Here is an 18,133-nt window from a genome sequence, read left to right as displayed (position 1 = left end):
GATTTTCATGAAAATTGTGCCTGTTTTTTTATTAAATTTAAAAGAATTCATTTCCTATCTTTTAATAGATGGTAATGATGCTGTTGACAACTCATGCTCCTCTATTGCAACTGAATACAAACAATCTGTGTCAAAAGGAGGTATGTTTGTGTTGTGCTACTTGCTAGCTTAATTGATTTTGAAAAAAGCGCTGAGGCTTTCACAGGCAGAAACTCGCGAAATGCAATTTTTTTGTGAAATTTACAATTCGCGAATATTTCTGTTGCGAAAGTTTATGCACTTAAAGCAGCCCGATCCAATATTTCTTTAGTTAAGGCTTAATAGTGTGTGGTGTGCTCTTGTTGCGAAAACACAATTTTGTTTTTGATATAGTAGATAAGCATCATGGTGAAAACGAAGATGTTGACGAAGAAAGTGAAGATGATGATTATGAAAATACAGTTTCTGGGAAGGAAAAAATTTTTTCGAATGTTGAAGCTAACATCATTGTCGAAAAGTGTGCCGAGATCATTCGTTCTGGACCAAAATCCATCAATAGAGTAGAACGTGCACTCGAATCAAGCTCTGTTGCAAAACGTGTACTACAAAACTTTGACATGTCGCAAATACAAACAAGGCTTAAATATGAGCGCTTGTAGTACAGAAAAAGTTCCAGAAGAAAGTGTCTCTAAACTGTTTTATTTCTACCTTTACTGTACGAAACATTTAACTATAATTTGGTGTAGTTTCGCACACTTTTAATTATTTTTCCCACTATTAAACGCTCCTCATTGTATGTATCGAGAATGTTTTCATTTTCTTTGAATTCTTATGTTTCGTTAAAAAAAAGATCTGTAGCGCACGTTTTAATTCTTAACGGTGCTGAGACAAGAGTATGGATTAAAATAAGTACCATTTGTTAAAAATAGTTATATCGTTTTGCAGTATACAAGTTATGTTTTATGTGCATCACTTGACATTTTTATGTATGTTATTTTTCTATATATATATTTAGTTATGCAAAAACAATGAACAAAATTTCCGTAATTTGCTACATTATTCATCATTCACCCTAACATCGTTTGCTTATAACAAAAAACGTGTACCTTGTGAATCCTTATTACATTGCCTTTATCGTTATGAGTGTTATGAGTCGCCGTTAGGGAGAACTGCCATGTGCCTAGGTGATGCCACGTAACTCGTGAATTTTTTGAATAAGTAACCAAAAGCAGTCAATAAATGCACGATTAAGCGCCCTTTATGCTCGTTAAGGGGAAATGGGCGTTTTGAAAAAAGAAGTATAAATGTTATACTACCGTAGGGGACAAATATTAAATGGGGTTCCTAACCGGAAAAGGTGCCACATCTAGCTAAATTTAGTACTTAATAAGTCGGTTAGAAATCACGAAATTATAACGAAAAGTATCAGCTAAACTCCAGGAACGGTCTATTTAATTTTGCAACAGTATTCTGTAAAGTACCCTGCAGTAAAGAGCGGGAGTGTCCTCATCTGTTTAAAACAAATTGGAATAAAAACAAAAATATCCTTTCAAATAAATACGCAACATACTGTCATAAAAGTGAGGGAAAGTCGAGAATAGTAACAATGGTCATTTATTGCAGCGTGTGCCAAGAAGGTAAAATAATGTCCCGGTTAATGGCGCAGCACTATTGTTAGGTCACGCTACTATATTTTTAACATGTTCGAGTCTGTAAATAACGCATCCGTATTATAACTTGAACAGCACGTTATTATAAAAACTGTGGGTAATACAATAGCAGTTTTGACCACTAACAATTATACTTGCGATATTATGATTTGGCTTTTATATATAGACAGCAAGACAAAGCAGACATCAAAGCACAAATTTAAGTAGCGTTATTAAGATTCTTCTTCTTCTCCCAAAACAAATCTTGGAGATAAAGGATGACGCAACAATCAACAATAGTTCAATATTTATTATTCTGTCTAAACATTGTTAAATAGGAAATTATGTTGGAAATTGTATACGTCGTCATTGCGTAGCAATCTCAAAGGTTTTCCCAACCGAAAAAAGCGATAAGAACCTCTAGTTTGGCTATTACAGAGTACGGTGGTTTTTATCCTGGAGTAGGAGGCGATTACAATAAAAGTGATCGTCTTCGTGCAATGATCTCACACTGACGCTGTTGTTATAAACTTTACTTGTATTACTCGTACTTGTACATTATTCACGATGGATTTTAACGATTTCAGCCAGCGCGAAATACCAACGTTTACCAAAAAGTAGTTGTTTTTGTGTTTGTCAGGAAGATGTGAAAAGAAGTGCTAAAAGTTATAAATGACAACGAAATTATATGTAAAAAATTCTTTGAAAACTGGAATATTGATTAAAAAAGCTGACGTCAGCATAAAATATTGCTGACAGTCATCGTCTAATGCATAAATTTTGTTTGTCTTGTGTTATCTAGAAATTATTCCTACAAACGTCATGAAATATAAGCCAACACACGATAAATTTTGTTTAGGAAAATGTTTTTCCCAACAACACCCACCTCCTAGCGGTAATGCACTACCGCATCCCCCTTCCCTCAATATACTAGCCTCAACTTTGGTTGACGACACATAATCAAAAAATTAATAGAAACACCTTTCACATAATAACCTCTTGTTATGTCTATCACCGTTTTGTTTCTTACAAAGACAATACGAAAACTAGAGTGCACTAAGATCGTTTTTCCGATTCCGCGCCGTAGGAAAAGTCTGCGACCTTTCCACTTCCATGCTGTGATAGATCGTAAGACAGCAACACCAAGATGAAAGAGATAATACTACGTTAATTCTTACCACATATATTTATTTTTCTTGGCTAATAAAGAGATTCTCTTTCATATGCCTTCATAGACACAAAAAGGGTTAATATGCGCAATTTTTATACTCAGGTCGATAACGTAACTCATCGATAGAATATTAAGAATACATCCGACTAGAAACAGAGTAGCAATATCAAAAAGCAATTATATAAACACAATTTCAAACTTAAAAAGTATTTAACCACATGATTTGATGAAGAATAATCAAAATTTAAGAAATTTTTGTTGTTGTTGTGCATATCTTGAAAAGGTTACGTTAACTACGTGTTAAATTTTCGAGGGTACCTCTAACAGACAGGTCCAGAAATCCTAATTGAAGTGACTACACGTCAAATCCTTTGGTACGAATGCCAGTGTATGTTAGCAGAATGTTCATGTGTAATTTCAAGATTTTTTGACACAGTACGTTTACACAGTGACAGTGCAAACATGAAGCCCCCAAAATCGTAAAAAAGACCTACTTTTAAAAAGATAAGGGGTATGTTATGTATGTGATTGCACTCGAATTTTTTTTTTAAAAAATCGTTAAAAACTGGATAATGGCGAATGGTGGTAATTAATTAGGGGGCTATTTTGGTGCGTGGTAGGATGATCTTTACCCATATAATCAATATTTTCCCATACCACGCCCTAATTCTACTTACCACGACGTAGGTTACGATTCCTACTATCTTAACTTTAGCTTGCTCATTTTTTTTTAATCGCAACACTTTTACAAAACTTTTAGGTTTTCTTGTTGCAAATTTATTAAAAAATATAAAATAACCTTTGGCAGCCCTTCAAACATCACGCGCGGTTTTATAATATGACTTTTCTTTGAGGTAGAAAACGTAACCTATTTACCTATACAGATAGATAGATAGATAGATAGATAGATAGATAGATAGATAGATAGATAGATAGATAGATAGATAGATAGATAGATAGATAGGGAGATTCACGGGGAGATTAGTTACGGAACTTTGGGGGAGATTCGTTACATTTAGGGGAGATTCGTTACATTTAGGGGAGATTCGTTACGCCGGCCGTAGGGGAGATTTGTTACGTGGATTTTTTAGGGGAGATTAGTTACGAATTAGGGGAGATTAGTTACGGGATCGGGGAGATTTGTTACGCGCGTGCGCATTTCATACTTTTTATTGTCTATTCAAGATGAATGGACGAAAGATTTGTTGATCCGTTGGCTTTATTTATTATTAAGTTCATGGGTATTTATGTGGCTTATTTTTTTAATTTGTAACAATCTTTACCTTTTATAAAGCTCCCCAATCTTTATTCTTTTAGCTATTTAACTAAATAGCTTCACAAAGAATGAATTTTGGTTTTGCTTTGCATAGCTACCTACTAGCTAGGTTGAGTCTTCTTACCATAGTATCAATAATTGTAGCTAGCTATGGCTAAGTAGCAAGCTAATCTAGAGAGCTGCAGCTAGCAATGGCTAGCTAGCTAGCTAATTGTACTTTTAATGTAGTTACAGTAGTGTTTATAATCTTAATAAGCTAGCTAGAGGAACAACTTTAAAATTTCCCCTTTTTGAATTACTCTTTTACCATCTTGATGGCTTCCCAGCTTTGTGGCGGCTCTACATCTTTTATGGATTAACGCCTTTATGGCCTAATGGAAATGTAATGTTTTCATTTAAAGAATGAAAAATAAGTAAACAAAGTTGGGTTGATCTACAAAGATACAAAACCAGTGGTATGAGCCAGTCACCCCCTTATATCTGTGTTTTATTGGTAATTAGCCTCACTAATTACAGGCACATACCCTGTTAATTCTTTCCAGGAGGGACCACAAAAGTTGTTTATATAGTGTTTAAAGATCCCATTTGAGCTACAGAAATTTTTGTACAACTAGACAACAACCTTTATGTTAAGATCAAATCCATTAACTTTTCGACATAAGTCACTCTGTCAATTAAGCAAATATTAATGTGTTGGTGACTTGTATCTATTTTTGAATTTTTTTAACATCATTTGTACACTTGCGGGTTGTTAGGACGCTAAGAGGGGTGTGTAGGTCATTTTCTTAGTGTAAAAATGACACTTAAAAATCAATATGTGAGTGAGTGAGCGACTTCTTGATTTGCATTCAGGAATTCTTACATCTACGGATTGAATTGTGACATAACTTTTTCTACATGGTAAACTATATACTTAGTACATTCACACCCACAATTAGGTCAGATAAACTAAATATTTGTATAAAATACTATCCTAGACAAAAGGGCAGTCAAATAAAATCACGATTTTACCATCCCTGTACGACAAGGGCGTAGACGGATATTTGTTTATTTATTCAAGTTTGGACAGGCTCTTAAATTTTTTTAGTGGCACAAATAAATTAACAAGTATTTTTTAACATACGTACAGTTTTTAAATTCTTAGATAATTTTTCTAATTAACTTTTTTGTGCTCCTATCAGTGTGTATTTTTAGTGATTAGATTTTACTTTTGTTACACGAATAGTTCTTCTTTAATTTTTAAGAAGAAAGCCTTTCAGAACTTTCAAAGCATCAATTTTCATTTAAACTATATATTTTTGAATATTCAGACAACATTTGTTGTATGCCATGTGGTGCATGTTTTTAGGGTAATAAATATACAACTTTTTTACTACATGTGTTGACTTTGACATCTAATGAATAACATTTCCTTACAAGCTAGTTAATGCTAATATGCAAAGTTGTGATACAACACTTCGGAGAAGAAGACTCTAGAATAAAATTTAAAGCTATCCTTGTTATCTTGAAGAATTTTTTTTTATCATACCACATGTTCAAGGTGTATTTTTGTAATTTACATTACTGGTGTGCAAAATTAATTCTCTAGAACAAAACTGTGTTAAGCTGTTTCCCATTATAAATCATTATAATTTAGTTTTGATAGTAAAGATATTTTTTAAATTCTTTATTTTAAAATTCCAATTTTTTGAAAAGTGTAACGTGTTAGCAATGCAGGAAAGTAACGTATCGTGTAAGAAAATTAAATTAGAAAGGCTGCCATATTATTTATTTTATTAAAATATATATATACCAGGTTTAAGCCAAATTTTTAAAATATATTAGTTAAGTATTGCAGTTACAAGACAGGCAACAATCCAAATTGGCAAAAAGTTTAACTGTAGCATATGGGTTGCTTTAGATCAATTTGAGAAATAATTTTGTATTGACAAAGTATTTATACATCCTTTTTTTTAAATTTAAAGTATATATGTATTTATTTCTTAGGGTTGGAAATATTTCCATTTAAGACATTAAGTATTGTGCATCAACAACAGTCTTGGTCATGAATGGCGTGCGATCGCACCCGCACGCCTCCGTTCTACTTCGTACACACGTCAAGCAGAACTGAGCTATTTTAGAGTAATCCCTTACCCAAACTTTACCCAATACATAATTGTTCTTCCGCGTTAAAATGTATCTCTAAAATGTATTTCTATTAAATACCCACCTTCATTAAAATGTGAGATTAAAATGTGAGATACATTTCAAATGTTTTGCCTCGGCATTGCGTCGACAATATTTTTTTTGTTTTTCAGCTGGCAAAAAATTTCTTCATTACCCTTGTATTGATCTCCTTAAGACGATGACAAATGGAAATGCTATTTACGAACCGAAGGTCAGGGCATTATTAAGTTGAATATCGCAGAAGTCGCCGGTGACATGCTTCAAAAATTATTGTCACAGGCACAGTTTAATGCAAAGCGGAACTGTACAGGAAAGTCAATTGAGAGTCTTCGCAGATTAAAGTTGGTTATTCATTTTTCACATGCTTCATTCAATATGGCAGCTTGTTGTGAACATGGTTTGTAAACATTTTGTTGCTAAAATAAATAAGTCAACAAACGAAAAAGAAGCAAATAAAAAGTAAAAAACAATGCTTCAAAAACTCTGCGCTGCCGCTCTCCTGAATGTAATAATTGCACGCCAAAATCATAAGCTAGGCGTGCAATACTGATTGCACGCCTGTAGGCGTACGTACAACCGCACGCGGGTGCAAATATTCATGACCAAGACTGCAACAATGTATTCTACTAATCCAGAATATTATGAAATACTTGTTTTATATATATAATTATTCTTTAGATTATATCATATCAATTATATATATCAATAAAATAAATAAAAACATGTCTGTTATAAGCATTGCAGTTGGTGATGCATTAAAATCATTGAAGTATTGGATTGATCAGGATGCTGATGAATTTTCTGGTAAGCTTTACTTTATCTCATTCCATTTCTGGAAATCTGTTTGAATATTATCTTTTTATATATACATTAATTCTCAGTAAAATTAAAAAAAAACATCATCCACCAACTTGAAATTTTTTTTCTGATTATGTTAAAAAATTGTGCGACATCATTAAATTTTCATTTTGTAATCTTTCTTGCTAAATTGTGAATTTTACAGGTTTACAAAAAAATTGAAAATTTCAGGATGCATCAGTTCTTGTTTGCCAAGTAGAGATAGTTACTTATTATTCACCTTTGAGTGAAGGTTTCACATCGCAACAGGCATATTTTTTTCTGTTCCCATATATGCTAGTAGCTCTAATTTTCTATATTTCTATTTGTGTAGTACCTTTAAAAAAGTTTTATTATCCCTTATTTTCATTGATTGATTTCAGTTGAAAAGGTTGACGAATCTATGTTGACTAAAATGGATGATATTATTAACGAGATACAAGACAAATCCATAACACAATTTGCAGAGTCGTGTGATAAATATATCCACCAAGTGCTGTTGGGGAAAAGACCAAATTATCGCCTTGATGTCTTCAAACACAAAGTAGTTGAAATTGATGGACAGAGATTGATGCCACACCATTTGATGTACCATAATGTTGAAAGTGGTTATGGTAATTTTAAAGACACCCAATTAGATTCTATGAAGGTGGTCCTTAACAAATTTGTGGACTGCGATAACCAAGAGAGACTTGTTGTGGATGTTTTGCAGTACATAGTGGTGTTGTGGACTACTATTGGTTTTTGCAAAGTTAGCCCTGCAGTGGCACGTTTTTACCTGGCTGAGGGAGGTAAAGATAGAGGCAAAGAAGCTTATGACATGCTCGAACGGAGATGTAAGAAAACTTGTTGGTTTCAGTACCCTGTTGTGACTAATACCTCGAACCAAAATAGAAATTTACCTATGTCTTTTATGAGTTTGATAATCACTTGTTTGTAGTAGTGTCTGTTTTGAAATTATCTCCACTGAAAAATTGTGAGGATTGCTATTACCTAGAAAAAGTGTCAACGATGTTTGAGGGAATTGTACTTCTCAGAACAATTTTCGTTTTGTGAATTTGGGATTCTTTCTTTAATCGCTTATCACAGTTTTCTTTGTTGATTTAATACTTTATTGCTCAGAATGACACAAAAACAGTTGGTAGTGTTTGCTGTCATTTATCATTCTTTTTATTAGAAAAAGCCTGCCAAGACTATTACTGTGAAAATTTATATTTACTTAATAAAATTCTTTTATAGTTATGAAACGATCAAGTATAATAGCAACGGAAGTAAAGAAAAGGGAGAAGGAAAATGACGAGAAAATTGCAGAACAAGAGGGATCTATTAAAACAAATGTTGTGGTGGTAAGAACTTTAATTATTTAGCTCCCTTACTATCGTGACGGACGAAAATTGTAAATAACTTGTATGATGATATGTAATCATAAAGTTCTCAGCTTGCTGTGTAATAGCATCTATAAATATAGATCTATCTATAAAATCCGTACACTTTGTTATTTTTACTCTTAGGGCCAAAAGAGGACGTACAAAAAGGAGAAGAAGATCTGTCCAGAATGTGGGGAAAGTAAATTTAATTTGCCTCGTCACGTGGAGGATAAACACAAATGGACAAAAGCAAAGTCTAAACAGATAGTGATAAGCCATAGTCTGAGAAAGCCCTACAATTGGCACCTTGAAACACCCAGTAGGAAAAAAGGAGGCGCAGATAAAAAAACTTATCCAGACTATCATGTTCCTCGCATATGTCCGTTGCCAACATGTTTGAGAGTGGTAAAAAAAATGTCAGAGCATCTCCAACTCTACCATAAATTGGAGACTAATGAAGAGTATTATGCGTTATTACGTTCCTCCCGTCCCGTTTCCAAAAGCAACGAAGCTCCTCGGGAAGAATCAAGTGTAGATTTTGAGACGAACTTCAACAATCCGGTTACTGAAGCAGAACGCAACGACTGCGAAAGCAGCACAAGCTTTGACAATAATGGCACAATGCAACAGTTTCTGGCGTACCTGATGTCCCCAGATGGTGGGCAACGTGAAAGGAAAAGTTCCTTGCAAGCTGTTAGCGAAGTACGCACAGTGGTAAATGTTTTGGGGGGCCAGCTTATTAATCTATTTAAGAAGAATAAGATCCGAGACGATTTTTTTGTCAATTACTTAGACAAGAAAAGCAAGCCGGCAACCTCCAAGCACTACATGTCTTCGCTAATTTCATTCATGGAATTTGCAGTCAGTGAAGGTTTGGAGTTGCCTGAACTTTGTGTGGATGATTTTATAACCGCGAAATTACGCTTACATAAATGGCGTAAAACTTATAATAAAGTCATCGATGAGCAACGTTGGGACAGAGAAGAAGCTCAAATGGAGCTTTTAGTCAGTCCAGACCAATGGGCAACATTTGAATGCAGCGAATTGGCCAGAAATGCGGTAAAACTGTTAGGGACAGCATCAGAAAGCGAAGTTTTCACCATGTTGGAATACACCAACGTGCGTGATTACTTGATGACTGTTATCGCTTTGCAAAATGCACACAGAGCGGGTGTAGCATCCAATTTAACTTTGGAGGAATTTGGAAAGCGCAAGTTAGATGACAGCGGTCATAATATTCTCATTAAGGTAAAGTACCACAAAACAAAAAGTACGCATGGCCCAGCGGTAATTTGCATCCCTGTCCAAAAAGCAAGATTATTGGAATTATTTGTTAAATACCTAAGGCCACAGGTACCTGGACAGGCAAATCAGGTGTTTGTTTCTTGGAATGGAAAACCGTTGGAATCTGGCAGTGTCAGTAAACAAATACACTCCATTTGGACACGCTCTGGAGTTTACGATGGTTTTGAAATGCCAAAAGGGAACATAAACACTACGATAATACGCAAATCCATCACAACTCGCGTCCATGATCAGCAACCAGATAACGCACAGCCTGTAGCTGATTTGCTTGCACATTCGTTGTCCACAGCTAAGAAAGTGTATCGCCTTAGAGAGCGCGAAAAGCAAGCCGTTGCAGGAATAAACGTTATAAATTCTGTCTTTGAAAGACCAAGACCAAATTCAACACCATCCAAACCAAACAAGTGGAGCAAAGACGAGGAGGCAAAAGTGTTGCAATACTTTGAAAAAGAAATTGCTGCGCAATACATAAATATTTCGATGATCAGGGAAAAATTGCCATTACTAGACATCTCTAAATCTGAGAAACAGATTTACGACAAAATTCGTTCCTATTTTATTTACGATGCAGGTACAAGTAGCAACGTTAAAGATCAAGTAAAAGTAAAAGAAAATGCAGCTCTTGAACTTTGTCCTCCCGTTGATCCATCATTTTATCAGCAATGTGAGCATGACGACTGTTCGTCTATCGCGACTGACGTAATACCACCAACAACATCGTCTAATCTTTCCGGTCAGCAGAAATTGTTTGATTCTATTGAAACCAATGAAATCAAAAGTCTTTGTTTTGACATCATAAAAGGTGGTCCAATTTCTGCTGAACGCATACTGGAAAAATTGAGTAAATCAGAAATTGGTAGAGAAATTCTGCAAAAGTATAAAATTATGCAAGTCCAGACCAGACTGAAATACGAACGCCGAATGTACAGAATGAAAAAACGATAAAACATTTAAGTAATGGGAAACGATATCTTTTTCTTTCTTTTTTCTTTGTTTGTTTTTGTTTTTTGAGCACATAGTTTCTGTGATCGCTACGAAAATTATGTTATCTGTTTTTGATGATAGGAGAAAACGTTAAGAAATGCCTAACAATTACCTAAAGTTTGAAAGGTTTTATTGAAATTAGTTCCGTATTTTGTATTAATAAAAAGATAACGAGTGCTTATTTTATATAAAATTACAACGAGTCTATATTTGATAAAACGATAGTGAGTCTTTATTTGATACAACAACAAGGACTCATATTTTATTAAACAATAACGAGTTTTTTATTTTTGAAAACGATAAGTTTTTATTACATGTTTTTGAGCCGCTTTTATGTATATTTTTTATGATGCCATGCAAATTTATTAAGTTGAGTCTTTTATTTGTATACCCCATTCTAATAATTATTTGGAGAAACAATCTTGTTAAGTTTACTTGTCGCAATACGTAAATGAAACGCCCAAGAGCTTATACAACCAAAAAAAAAAATTCCCATCGTTTCTAGTATGTGCAATTTTGCGAATAGTGTGAGGATTGCGCGAAAATAAGGTGAACTGTCAGTCAAAGTTTTTCGCCTCATTACTTGCAGCTAGAGTTCCAGCTTGAATGTTATCGTTCCAACATCCAATGGCTTTGACGTACAGTTTCTGGGGTTCCAGTTATAAAATTTTAAATAAATGTTAAAGCGGTAACTCGAGAGAATTAGGTCACTGGAGATTTACTTCCGGGCCTTGTGTTACGGTAGTTATATCGTTTATTAAAATCACGGTTGACTTCATGATTTTCCTAACCCTTATCTTAGCTTTCCAGGTTGTTGCGACGTTTAGAATGCCTTTAGCCTACCAATGTAATTACAGTCTATGTTAAGATAACTATTATTATTGCCAAGATTGATACCTTTTCGATCTATACAACTGTTTTATATATGCTGTAATGCTTAAAATGAATTAGTAATAATGATAATAAATCTCCCTATGTACGTTTCGCCCACGCGTTGTGTGTTTGGAAGAACACGGATCTTACGTCAACAGGACTTATATGGAAACAACATTTAGCACCTATATTTCCGTTGACCGCATTCAATTAAACTACCAGTTTATTATTCGTTTTTGTGCCTTAACAACAAGGCTGTAAATGCCCACCTGCTGTGCTGGCGGCAAAATTCTTTTTATTTTTAACTAACGCCAAACTATTATGAACTCGACAGTCCCAAGTTTAATGTGTGTTAATCAAAACAAGTTTGCAATATTGACAAAAAAACGCATGGTTATGGCCTTTTTGCGAAATAAAATTTCGTAACTAATCTCCCCTAAAAGATACAAAATTTATATTCCAATTCTGCGGTCTAAATGACTGTCACAGGTGCTAATTTGTGGTTTTAGTATTGCAGAGTGCTTTGATCTTCCTTCTCAGTGGGTTTTTAATCTTTTTTATTAAAAGCGCAGCAACATAATTAATATCCATGGATCTCCTAAAATTGAGGGAGATTAGTTACGTCAACAGCAAATTTGGAGTACTGTCACTAAACCTTAAATTTTATCCGTTTTGAAAATCCCACTGACATGAATTTTTGCATGATAGTTGCTGAATGATATATCTATACACATACCTAATTTTAAGTTAATTCATCAACAAATAAGGCCGCAAAACACATTTTCAGAAATTAACGATGTCGCGTTTCGTTCCTCCAACGAACTCCTTTCCAAGGTTGCGTTTAGTTACACGAACCCCACTTGACTGTCGTATTCAAAACATAACTCCAAATTAAAAGCAAAGGGATTTTAGTGGATAGTATATTTCTATGCTATTGGGGTGTCTCAACACGACTAAAAATTTTTTTGACTCATTTGGGCCTTATTTAGGCCCAATTTCCGATATAGGGGAGATTAGTTACATTGACAACTTTAAATCGTTATTGCGAAAATTTGAAAGGGATCTTAGGAAAACAATTATTGGGGTTGCAGAAAGCATTGAACAAATTTTTAAAAAAATTAATTAAACTTGCATTTGCGCGGACATATATAGGAAAGATACAGCCTTAATTTACGCGTAGAAAATCTCCCCTAAATGAATCTACAGATAGATAGATAGATAGATAGATAGATAGATAGATAGATAGATAGATAGATAGATAGATAGATAGATAGATAGATAGATAGATAGATAGATAGATAGATAGATAGATAGATAGATAGATAGATAGATAGATAGATAGATAGATAGATAGATAGATAGATAGATAGATAGATAGATAGATAGATAGATAGATAGATAGATAGATAGATAGATAGATAGATAGATAGATAGATAGATAGATAGATAGATAGATAGATAGATAGATAGATAGATAGATAGATAGATAGATAGATAGATAGATAGATAGATAGATAGATAGATAGATAGATAGATAGATAGATAGATAGATAGATAGATAGATAGATAGATAGATAGATAGATAGATAGATAGATAGATAGATAGATAGATAGATAGATAGATAGATAGATAGATAGATAGATAGATAGATAGATAGATAGATAGATAGATAGATAGATAGATAGATAGATAGATAGATAGATAGATAGATAGATAGATAGATAGATAGATAGATAGATAGATAGATAGATAGATAGATAGATAGATAGATAGATAGATAGATAGATAGATAGATAGATAGATAGATAGATAGATAGATAGATAGATAGATAGATAGATAGATAGATAGATAGATAGATAGATAGATAGATAGATAGATAGAAATATTCATGCTCCTGATTTTCAAATTATTTGCTCCCTATGTAACAATTTTGCTCCCTGGATTCAAATTTAGTTTTGAATCCAGGGAGCATTGCTCCCGAAATTCAAATTGCCTGCTCCCTGTAACAATTTTGCTCCTGAAATTCAAATTTCATTTTGCATCCAGGGAGCAATGCTCCCGAAATGCACATTGTCGATTTTGCATATCGGGAGCAGTGCTCCCGATGTTCATATTTATTGCTCCCGTGTTACAAAGCAATCAAGACAATAAAAACAAACGGAGGATATCGAGGTTATTACAAACAGTGAATATTGGTTAGTGAAAGTTTACAGAGGTGTAGGATTGTTTCTTGTTCTGTGTTGATTATATTTTTGCTTCTTTATTAATCTTTTTGTTAACATGCTAAGAATATGTACAATATCATAGACTTTTATTTTGATATTCAACTAGTTAGCTAGCTAGCTAGTTATCTATGTTAGCAGTTTATGTATAGCTAGCTAGCTATCGTAAAGATGAAAGTTCAAAGTTGTGATTTTCTATTATACAACATCCTTGAAAACTAGAAATAGTATATACATAATAAGTTGCATGAGGAAATAATTGTTGAAAAAATGAACATGGCCTCTTAACATAGCTATATATAATCTCTTAATTTCAAAGTGCAAAGCTACCATACTTAGGGGCCTTCGAAAATTTTTTTCGGGTCCCCTTAGCGGGATATCACCGCTAAGGGGGGAGGGGGTCTGAAGCTTGAAAAAGAAATCCGCTAAGGATTGAGAAATTTTAAAAATTTGTTCGTGGCCTGAACATTCTTCGTTGTTCGTGAGCATAATTCCTATTTTCATCAATTCCGATAACTTTTATCTACAAAGCACGCCCCTGAGCCTTCCAAGAATTTATCCGAATGTGTGTATTTCACAGACGGAAATCCACTAAAAGAGGGGGAGGGTCTCTGAATCTTAGCGGCGATATCCTGCTAACGGGGCCCGAAAATTTTTTTCGAAGGCCCCTTAGGCTAAGTTTTATAGCTATATGTAGCTAGCTATATATATTACATTTATCTTTTATATGTAACTGATTAGATATTTCTTTTTCTCTTTATTATTTTTGTTTGCCATAGAGTGACAACACGCTGGCTTTATTTTGGTTTCTAAAAGATATATACTTGTTGTAAACGTATTTGGGCATAATTCTTAAGAAAACCAGCTGATGCGTCAAGTGAGAATTACCCAGATTGCGGTCATTGTGATAAATTCTGTATAATGGGTAGCTACGATGGCCCACAAGGGTCACAGTGCGAGAATTTTTTATACACTGCGCGAGAATTCTAAAATGTGCGAGAATTTTCTGCTACACTGCGCGAGAAATCTAACTGTTGTGCGCGAGAATTTCAAAACTGTGCGCGAGAATTTATATTTGTGTTAGAAAGTTTCTTATGAAAATCAAATTTATGCTATTTTACAGACCTTGGTCTGAAGTTTATCTGCAGTATCCTGGAACCGAGGTTGAACTCCACCACAGCGCCTCCCATACCATTTATGGAGGATTTATTTAGGTATCTCGGGGTGACACCAAAGTTGTTCTGTTTGTTTTCCAAATTCAAAATGGATTCTGTACTCACACGTTTAGTGAGGGAAGAAGTTAAGGAAGAAGTCAGGAAAGAGGTGAAAGAAGAAATTGAAAGAAGTATTTTGTCAAAACAAGACCAAGACCAAGCTTGTAATGGAGAATCCAGTGATATCAAGAACGAACAGAAGAGACATGGAAACATCACTACCAGATTGAACACTTTGTTGACAAAGATAACCAAAAAAAGTGTTCGTGCTGCTGGCAATGCTTCAACAAATAAAAAGGATATTAGAATCCAAGTAAGGTGGATGAGAGAGGTTGGAGGAAATTGGATAAATGTGAAACAAGCAGAGGGAGGAGGAAGCCGTTTCATTGCTTTAAATCAGGAGAATCAAACCTTCGAGCATTTATTGACCAAAAGTCTGGATGTTTATTTTGGTGTGTGTGGAAAGAACTGTTTCAATGAAGACCAACTAGAAGTGACTGCAAAACTGGAAGATGTTACCGGTACTACAGTCAACTTACGGGACAGTATTCCAGATTATCTTAAAGAAAGGGGTTTGTTTCCATCAAAAACATGGTTTGTTTTGAGAACTAGTTTAAATGATAATGGTCCAGAGCTTGAAAATTATTTTGATTATGATTACAATGATGATTGTATGTCACTCTCTGATTCTGAGCCTATTACTGCTGCTGGTCCTGCTTTGAAAAGAAAAATTTGTGACACATGCTCGGGCACTTACTTCAGGTTTTGCATCAGATGTAAGCAAGATAAGGAGTTTGAACAGTCATTGCAGAAAGATAGTCAAAAGAATTCATTTGACTCTGAAGGTGGATCAACATCCGAAGAACCATCCAATGAAAATATTACTGACAGATCTATCGAAAATTTGCGAGAACAACGTATTAAAGCTTTATCTAGTAATTCACCAAAATTAAACTTGGAGAAAGAGTTGAATGTTTTGTCAGCGAAGTTCATGAAAAAAAGTAAAGTAACTTTTAATATCAGAAGAAGATGTGTATTTAATGATGTTATGCAAAAAATGGAGGTGTTTTTTTCAGATGATGAATTGTCTCCTTTCAAGGTAGAATTCACCAGTATGGGTGGTAAGGAAGCTGGTGTAGACACAGGTGGTCCTACTCGTGAGTTAATATCGCTATTTTATCAAAGCACAATTGGTAAACTTACATATGGCCGTCAAAATAATGAATTTTTCATCCATGATCTGCAAAAGTTAACAGAAGATCAATATATGTTTTTTGGAAAATTTGTGTCATTATCTTTATTACATGGTTGCAATCCACCATACTTCAGTGCTGGTCTCAGTGGCTTTATAGTGGGTGAGTTCTTTAAAAACGAAAACCTATTTTTGCCTTCATGTCATTTTACTGCTTCATGAAATATGTACATTTCGACATTGTTTGGGGGGAGGGGGGGGGGGATATGGTTTTAAAGGTTCAGGGTTGGTGAGTCTAAGGATTAACTAACATGTGATTTCCAAGGTGGCGTTTGGTTTACATTAGTGTTGATGTATGGAAGCTTTAAAAAAGGCCTTGTTTGCATGTGTTTCAGTGAATTATTTGGCAAATTTTGATATTGACTTCTTGTTTATGCCTGAGATTATTTAATCTATTTCAGGGCATAAAGACTGTTTATGTTGCATTGATGACATACCCAGCATTGACCTCAAAATTAAACTTGAAAATATCAGAAATTGTGATAAAGAAGCAGAATTTCAGTCTCAAGTTCAACGTTTCCATGAACGATTTGACTATGGTTACAACAAACCATGTCCGAAACTAGCAGACAAAACTGATTTATTGCAAAAGGTTGCTCACCACATCATAATATCTATGCAATTAGAGGAAATTCAGCAATTTTTAAAGGGACTTGAAACTTTTGGTGTTCTTGATCTGCTTAGAAAGCATCCTTTGGAAGCCATGAAGTTATTCACTTACAACCAAGATCTTGTTGATCCTGAGGTTATCAAGTCCTGTTTTGATGTAACATATTCGAACGAAAGTGATAAAGCTGCCCCAGAGGAAGATATTTTTTACAATTGGAAAAACTTCCTCGATGAATTGGGTCACGGTAAGTCTATCACTGTTAAAACTTTCACCGTATCTGATGTCGAGAATGAAAAAACAGAAGAGAGTGCTAAATCAGAGAAAAAACTTTCACTAGGCGATGTTATGATGTTTCTCACAGGCTCTACTGTTGTACCTAATAACGAAAAAATTAAAGTTCTTTTTGATCATATAACTAGAAAGGGAAGAATCAGTGTTTCGACATGTCAGTATCAGCTCACTTTTCCGGTTGTACCAAGATATACTGGGTCAAAATTTTCTAGAAACATTACCGAAGATATTATTAATTCGCCGGGCTTTGGCATTGTTTAAAAATACTTGTTGTTTGATAAGTATATTTTATCAGTGGTATTCTATTGTTTTTTGAATTATCATATTTTTTAAAACATCATTCAGCTTTGCAAATATTGCCCACGACAATGCTTGAATTGTGTTTTTCATAGCCGTTGACACGGGGGGGGGGGGGGGGGGGGTGTCTTTTGTTTTGTCTTCTGTTTTTGTTGTGTTTTAATTCTGAATGACACAGATTTTCTTTCCTCTATTTTGTTCTGTATTTTATTTTTAATGAAGCTGAATCAGTGCTTTTTATCATTGATAATGGACCATTCTTCTATTTTGTTTTTTATTTTAACTTTTAATACAGCTGTTTCAAATGCATTAAACATTTTGTTTCAAGATTGAAGATTTCAAGATTACATCTGTATTTTTCAACACCAACTTGTTACATTGTTATCTACGTAAATTCTGCTACAGCATCAAGTAAAAGAAAGTATATTTCTAAGGCTTGCTGAATTGTACTTGGACGTCCATTTGGGTGTCCTTTCATTGCAAGGACTGTGTCTGCAAATTCAATAAACTCAGGCTCGTTGTCTGCAACAGCAATAGCAAATGTAGGATCGTTGAATTCGCTGATGTCACTAATGTCAACAAATTTCTTGTATGATTTGCTATTGTATAGCTCTGGTATAAAATGTAAGGTATCTGGA

General features: G+C 34.3%; 2 protein-coding genes across 2 annotated transcripts; both read left to right on the top strand.

Moving 5' to 3' along the window:
* The first annotated feature begins 6,920 nt into the window (after positions 1 to 6,920).
* On the top strand, positions 6,921 to 11,187 carry LOC130625588 (uncharacterized). Its single transcript, XM_057440690.1, has 4 exons — positions 6,921 to 7,045; positions 7,462 to 7,914; positions 8,318 to 8,424; positions 8,590 to 11,187. Exons 1-4 carry the CDS (start codon positions 6,964 to 6,966, stop codon positions 10,693 to 10,695), a joined length of 2,748 nt encoding a protein of 915 aa, XP_057296673.1. The 5' UTR covers positions 6,921 to 6,963; the 3' UTR covers positions 10,696 to 11,187.
* A 3,635-nt stretch (positions 11,188 to 14,822) lies between these two features.
* Positions 14,823 to 17,593, top strand: LOC130625215 (uncharacterized). Its single transcript, XM_057440275.1, has 3 exons — positions 14,823 to 14,910; positions 14,955 to 16,400; positions 16,699 to 17,593. Exons 1-3 carry the CDS (start codon positions 14,823 to 14,825, stop codon positions 17,457 to 17,459), a joined length of 2,295 nt encoding a protein of 764 aa, XP_057296258.1. The 3' UTR covers positions 17,460 to 17,593.
* Positions 17,594 to 18,133: the final 540 nt, after the last annotated feature.

This window comes from Hydractinia symbiolongicarpus, chromosome 14 (genome assembly GCF_029227915.1).
Source record: "Hydractinia symbiolongicarpus strain clone_291-10 chromosome 14, HSymV2.1, whole genome shotgun sequence".
NCBI classification, from domain to species: Eukaryota; Metazoa; Cnidaria; class Hydrozoa; order Anthoathecata; family Hydractiniidae; genus Hydractinia; species Hydractinia symbiolongicarpus.
The sequence above is the reverse complement of the archived record's forward strand: the minus strand, read 5'-3'. Positions and strand labels throughout refer to the sequence as shown.

Excerpts from the sequence above, each read along its gene's own strand:
- LOC130625588 (XM_057440690.1), top strand. The coding sequence starts at position 6,964 with ATGTCTGTTATAAGCATTGCAGTTGGTGATGCATTAAAATCATTGAAG. Across the intron at positions 7,915-8,317 it reads TGACATGCTCGAACGGAGAT|TTATGAAACGATCAAGTATA; the intron begins GTAAGAAAACTT and ends ATTCTTTTATAG. Across the intron at positions 8,425-8,589 it reads TTAAAACAAATGTTGTGGTG|GGCCAAAAGAGGACGTACAA; the intron begins GTAAGAACTTTA and ends TTTTACTCTTAG.
- LOC130625215 (XM_057440275.1), top strand. The coding sequence starts at position 14,823 with ATGTGCGAGAATTTTCTGCTACACTGCGCGAGAAATCTAACTGTTGTG. Across the intron at positions 14,911-14,954 it reads GCGCGAGAATTTATATTTGT|ACCTTGGTCTGAAGTTTATC; the intron begins GTTAGAAAGTTT and ends GCTATTTTACAG. Across the intron at positions 16,401-16,698 it reads TCTCAGTGGCTTTATAGTGG|GGCATAAAGACTGTTTATGT; the intron begins GTGAGTTCTTTA and ends AATCTATTTCAG.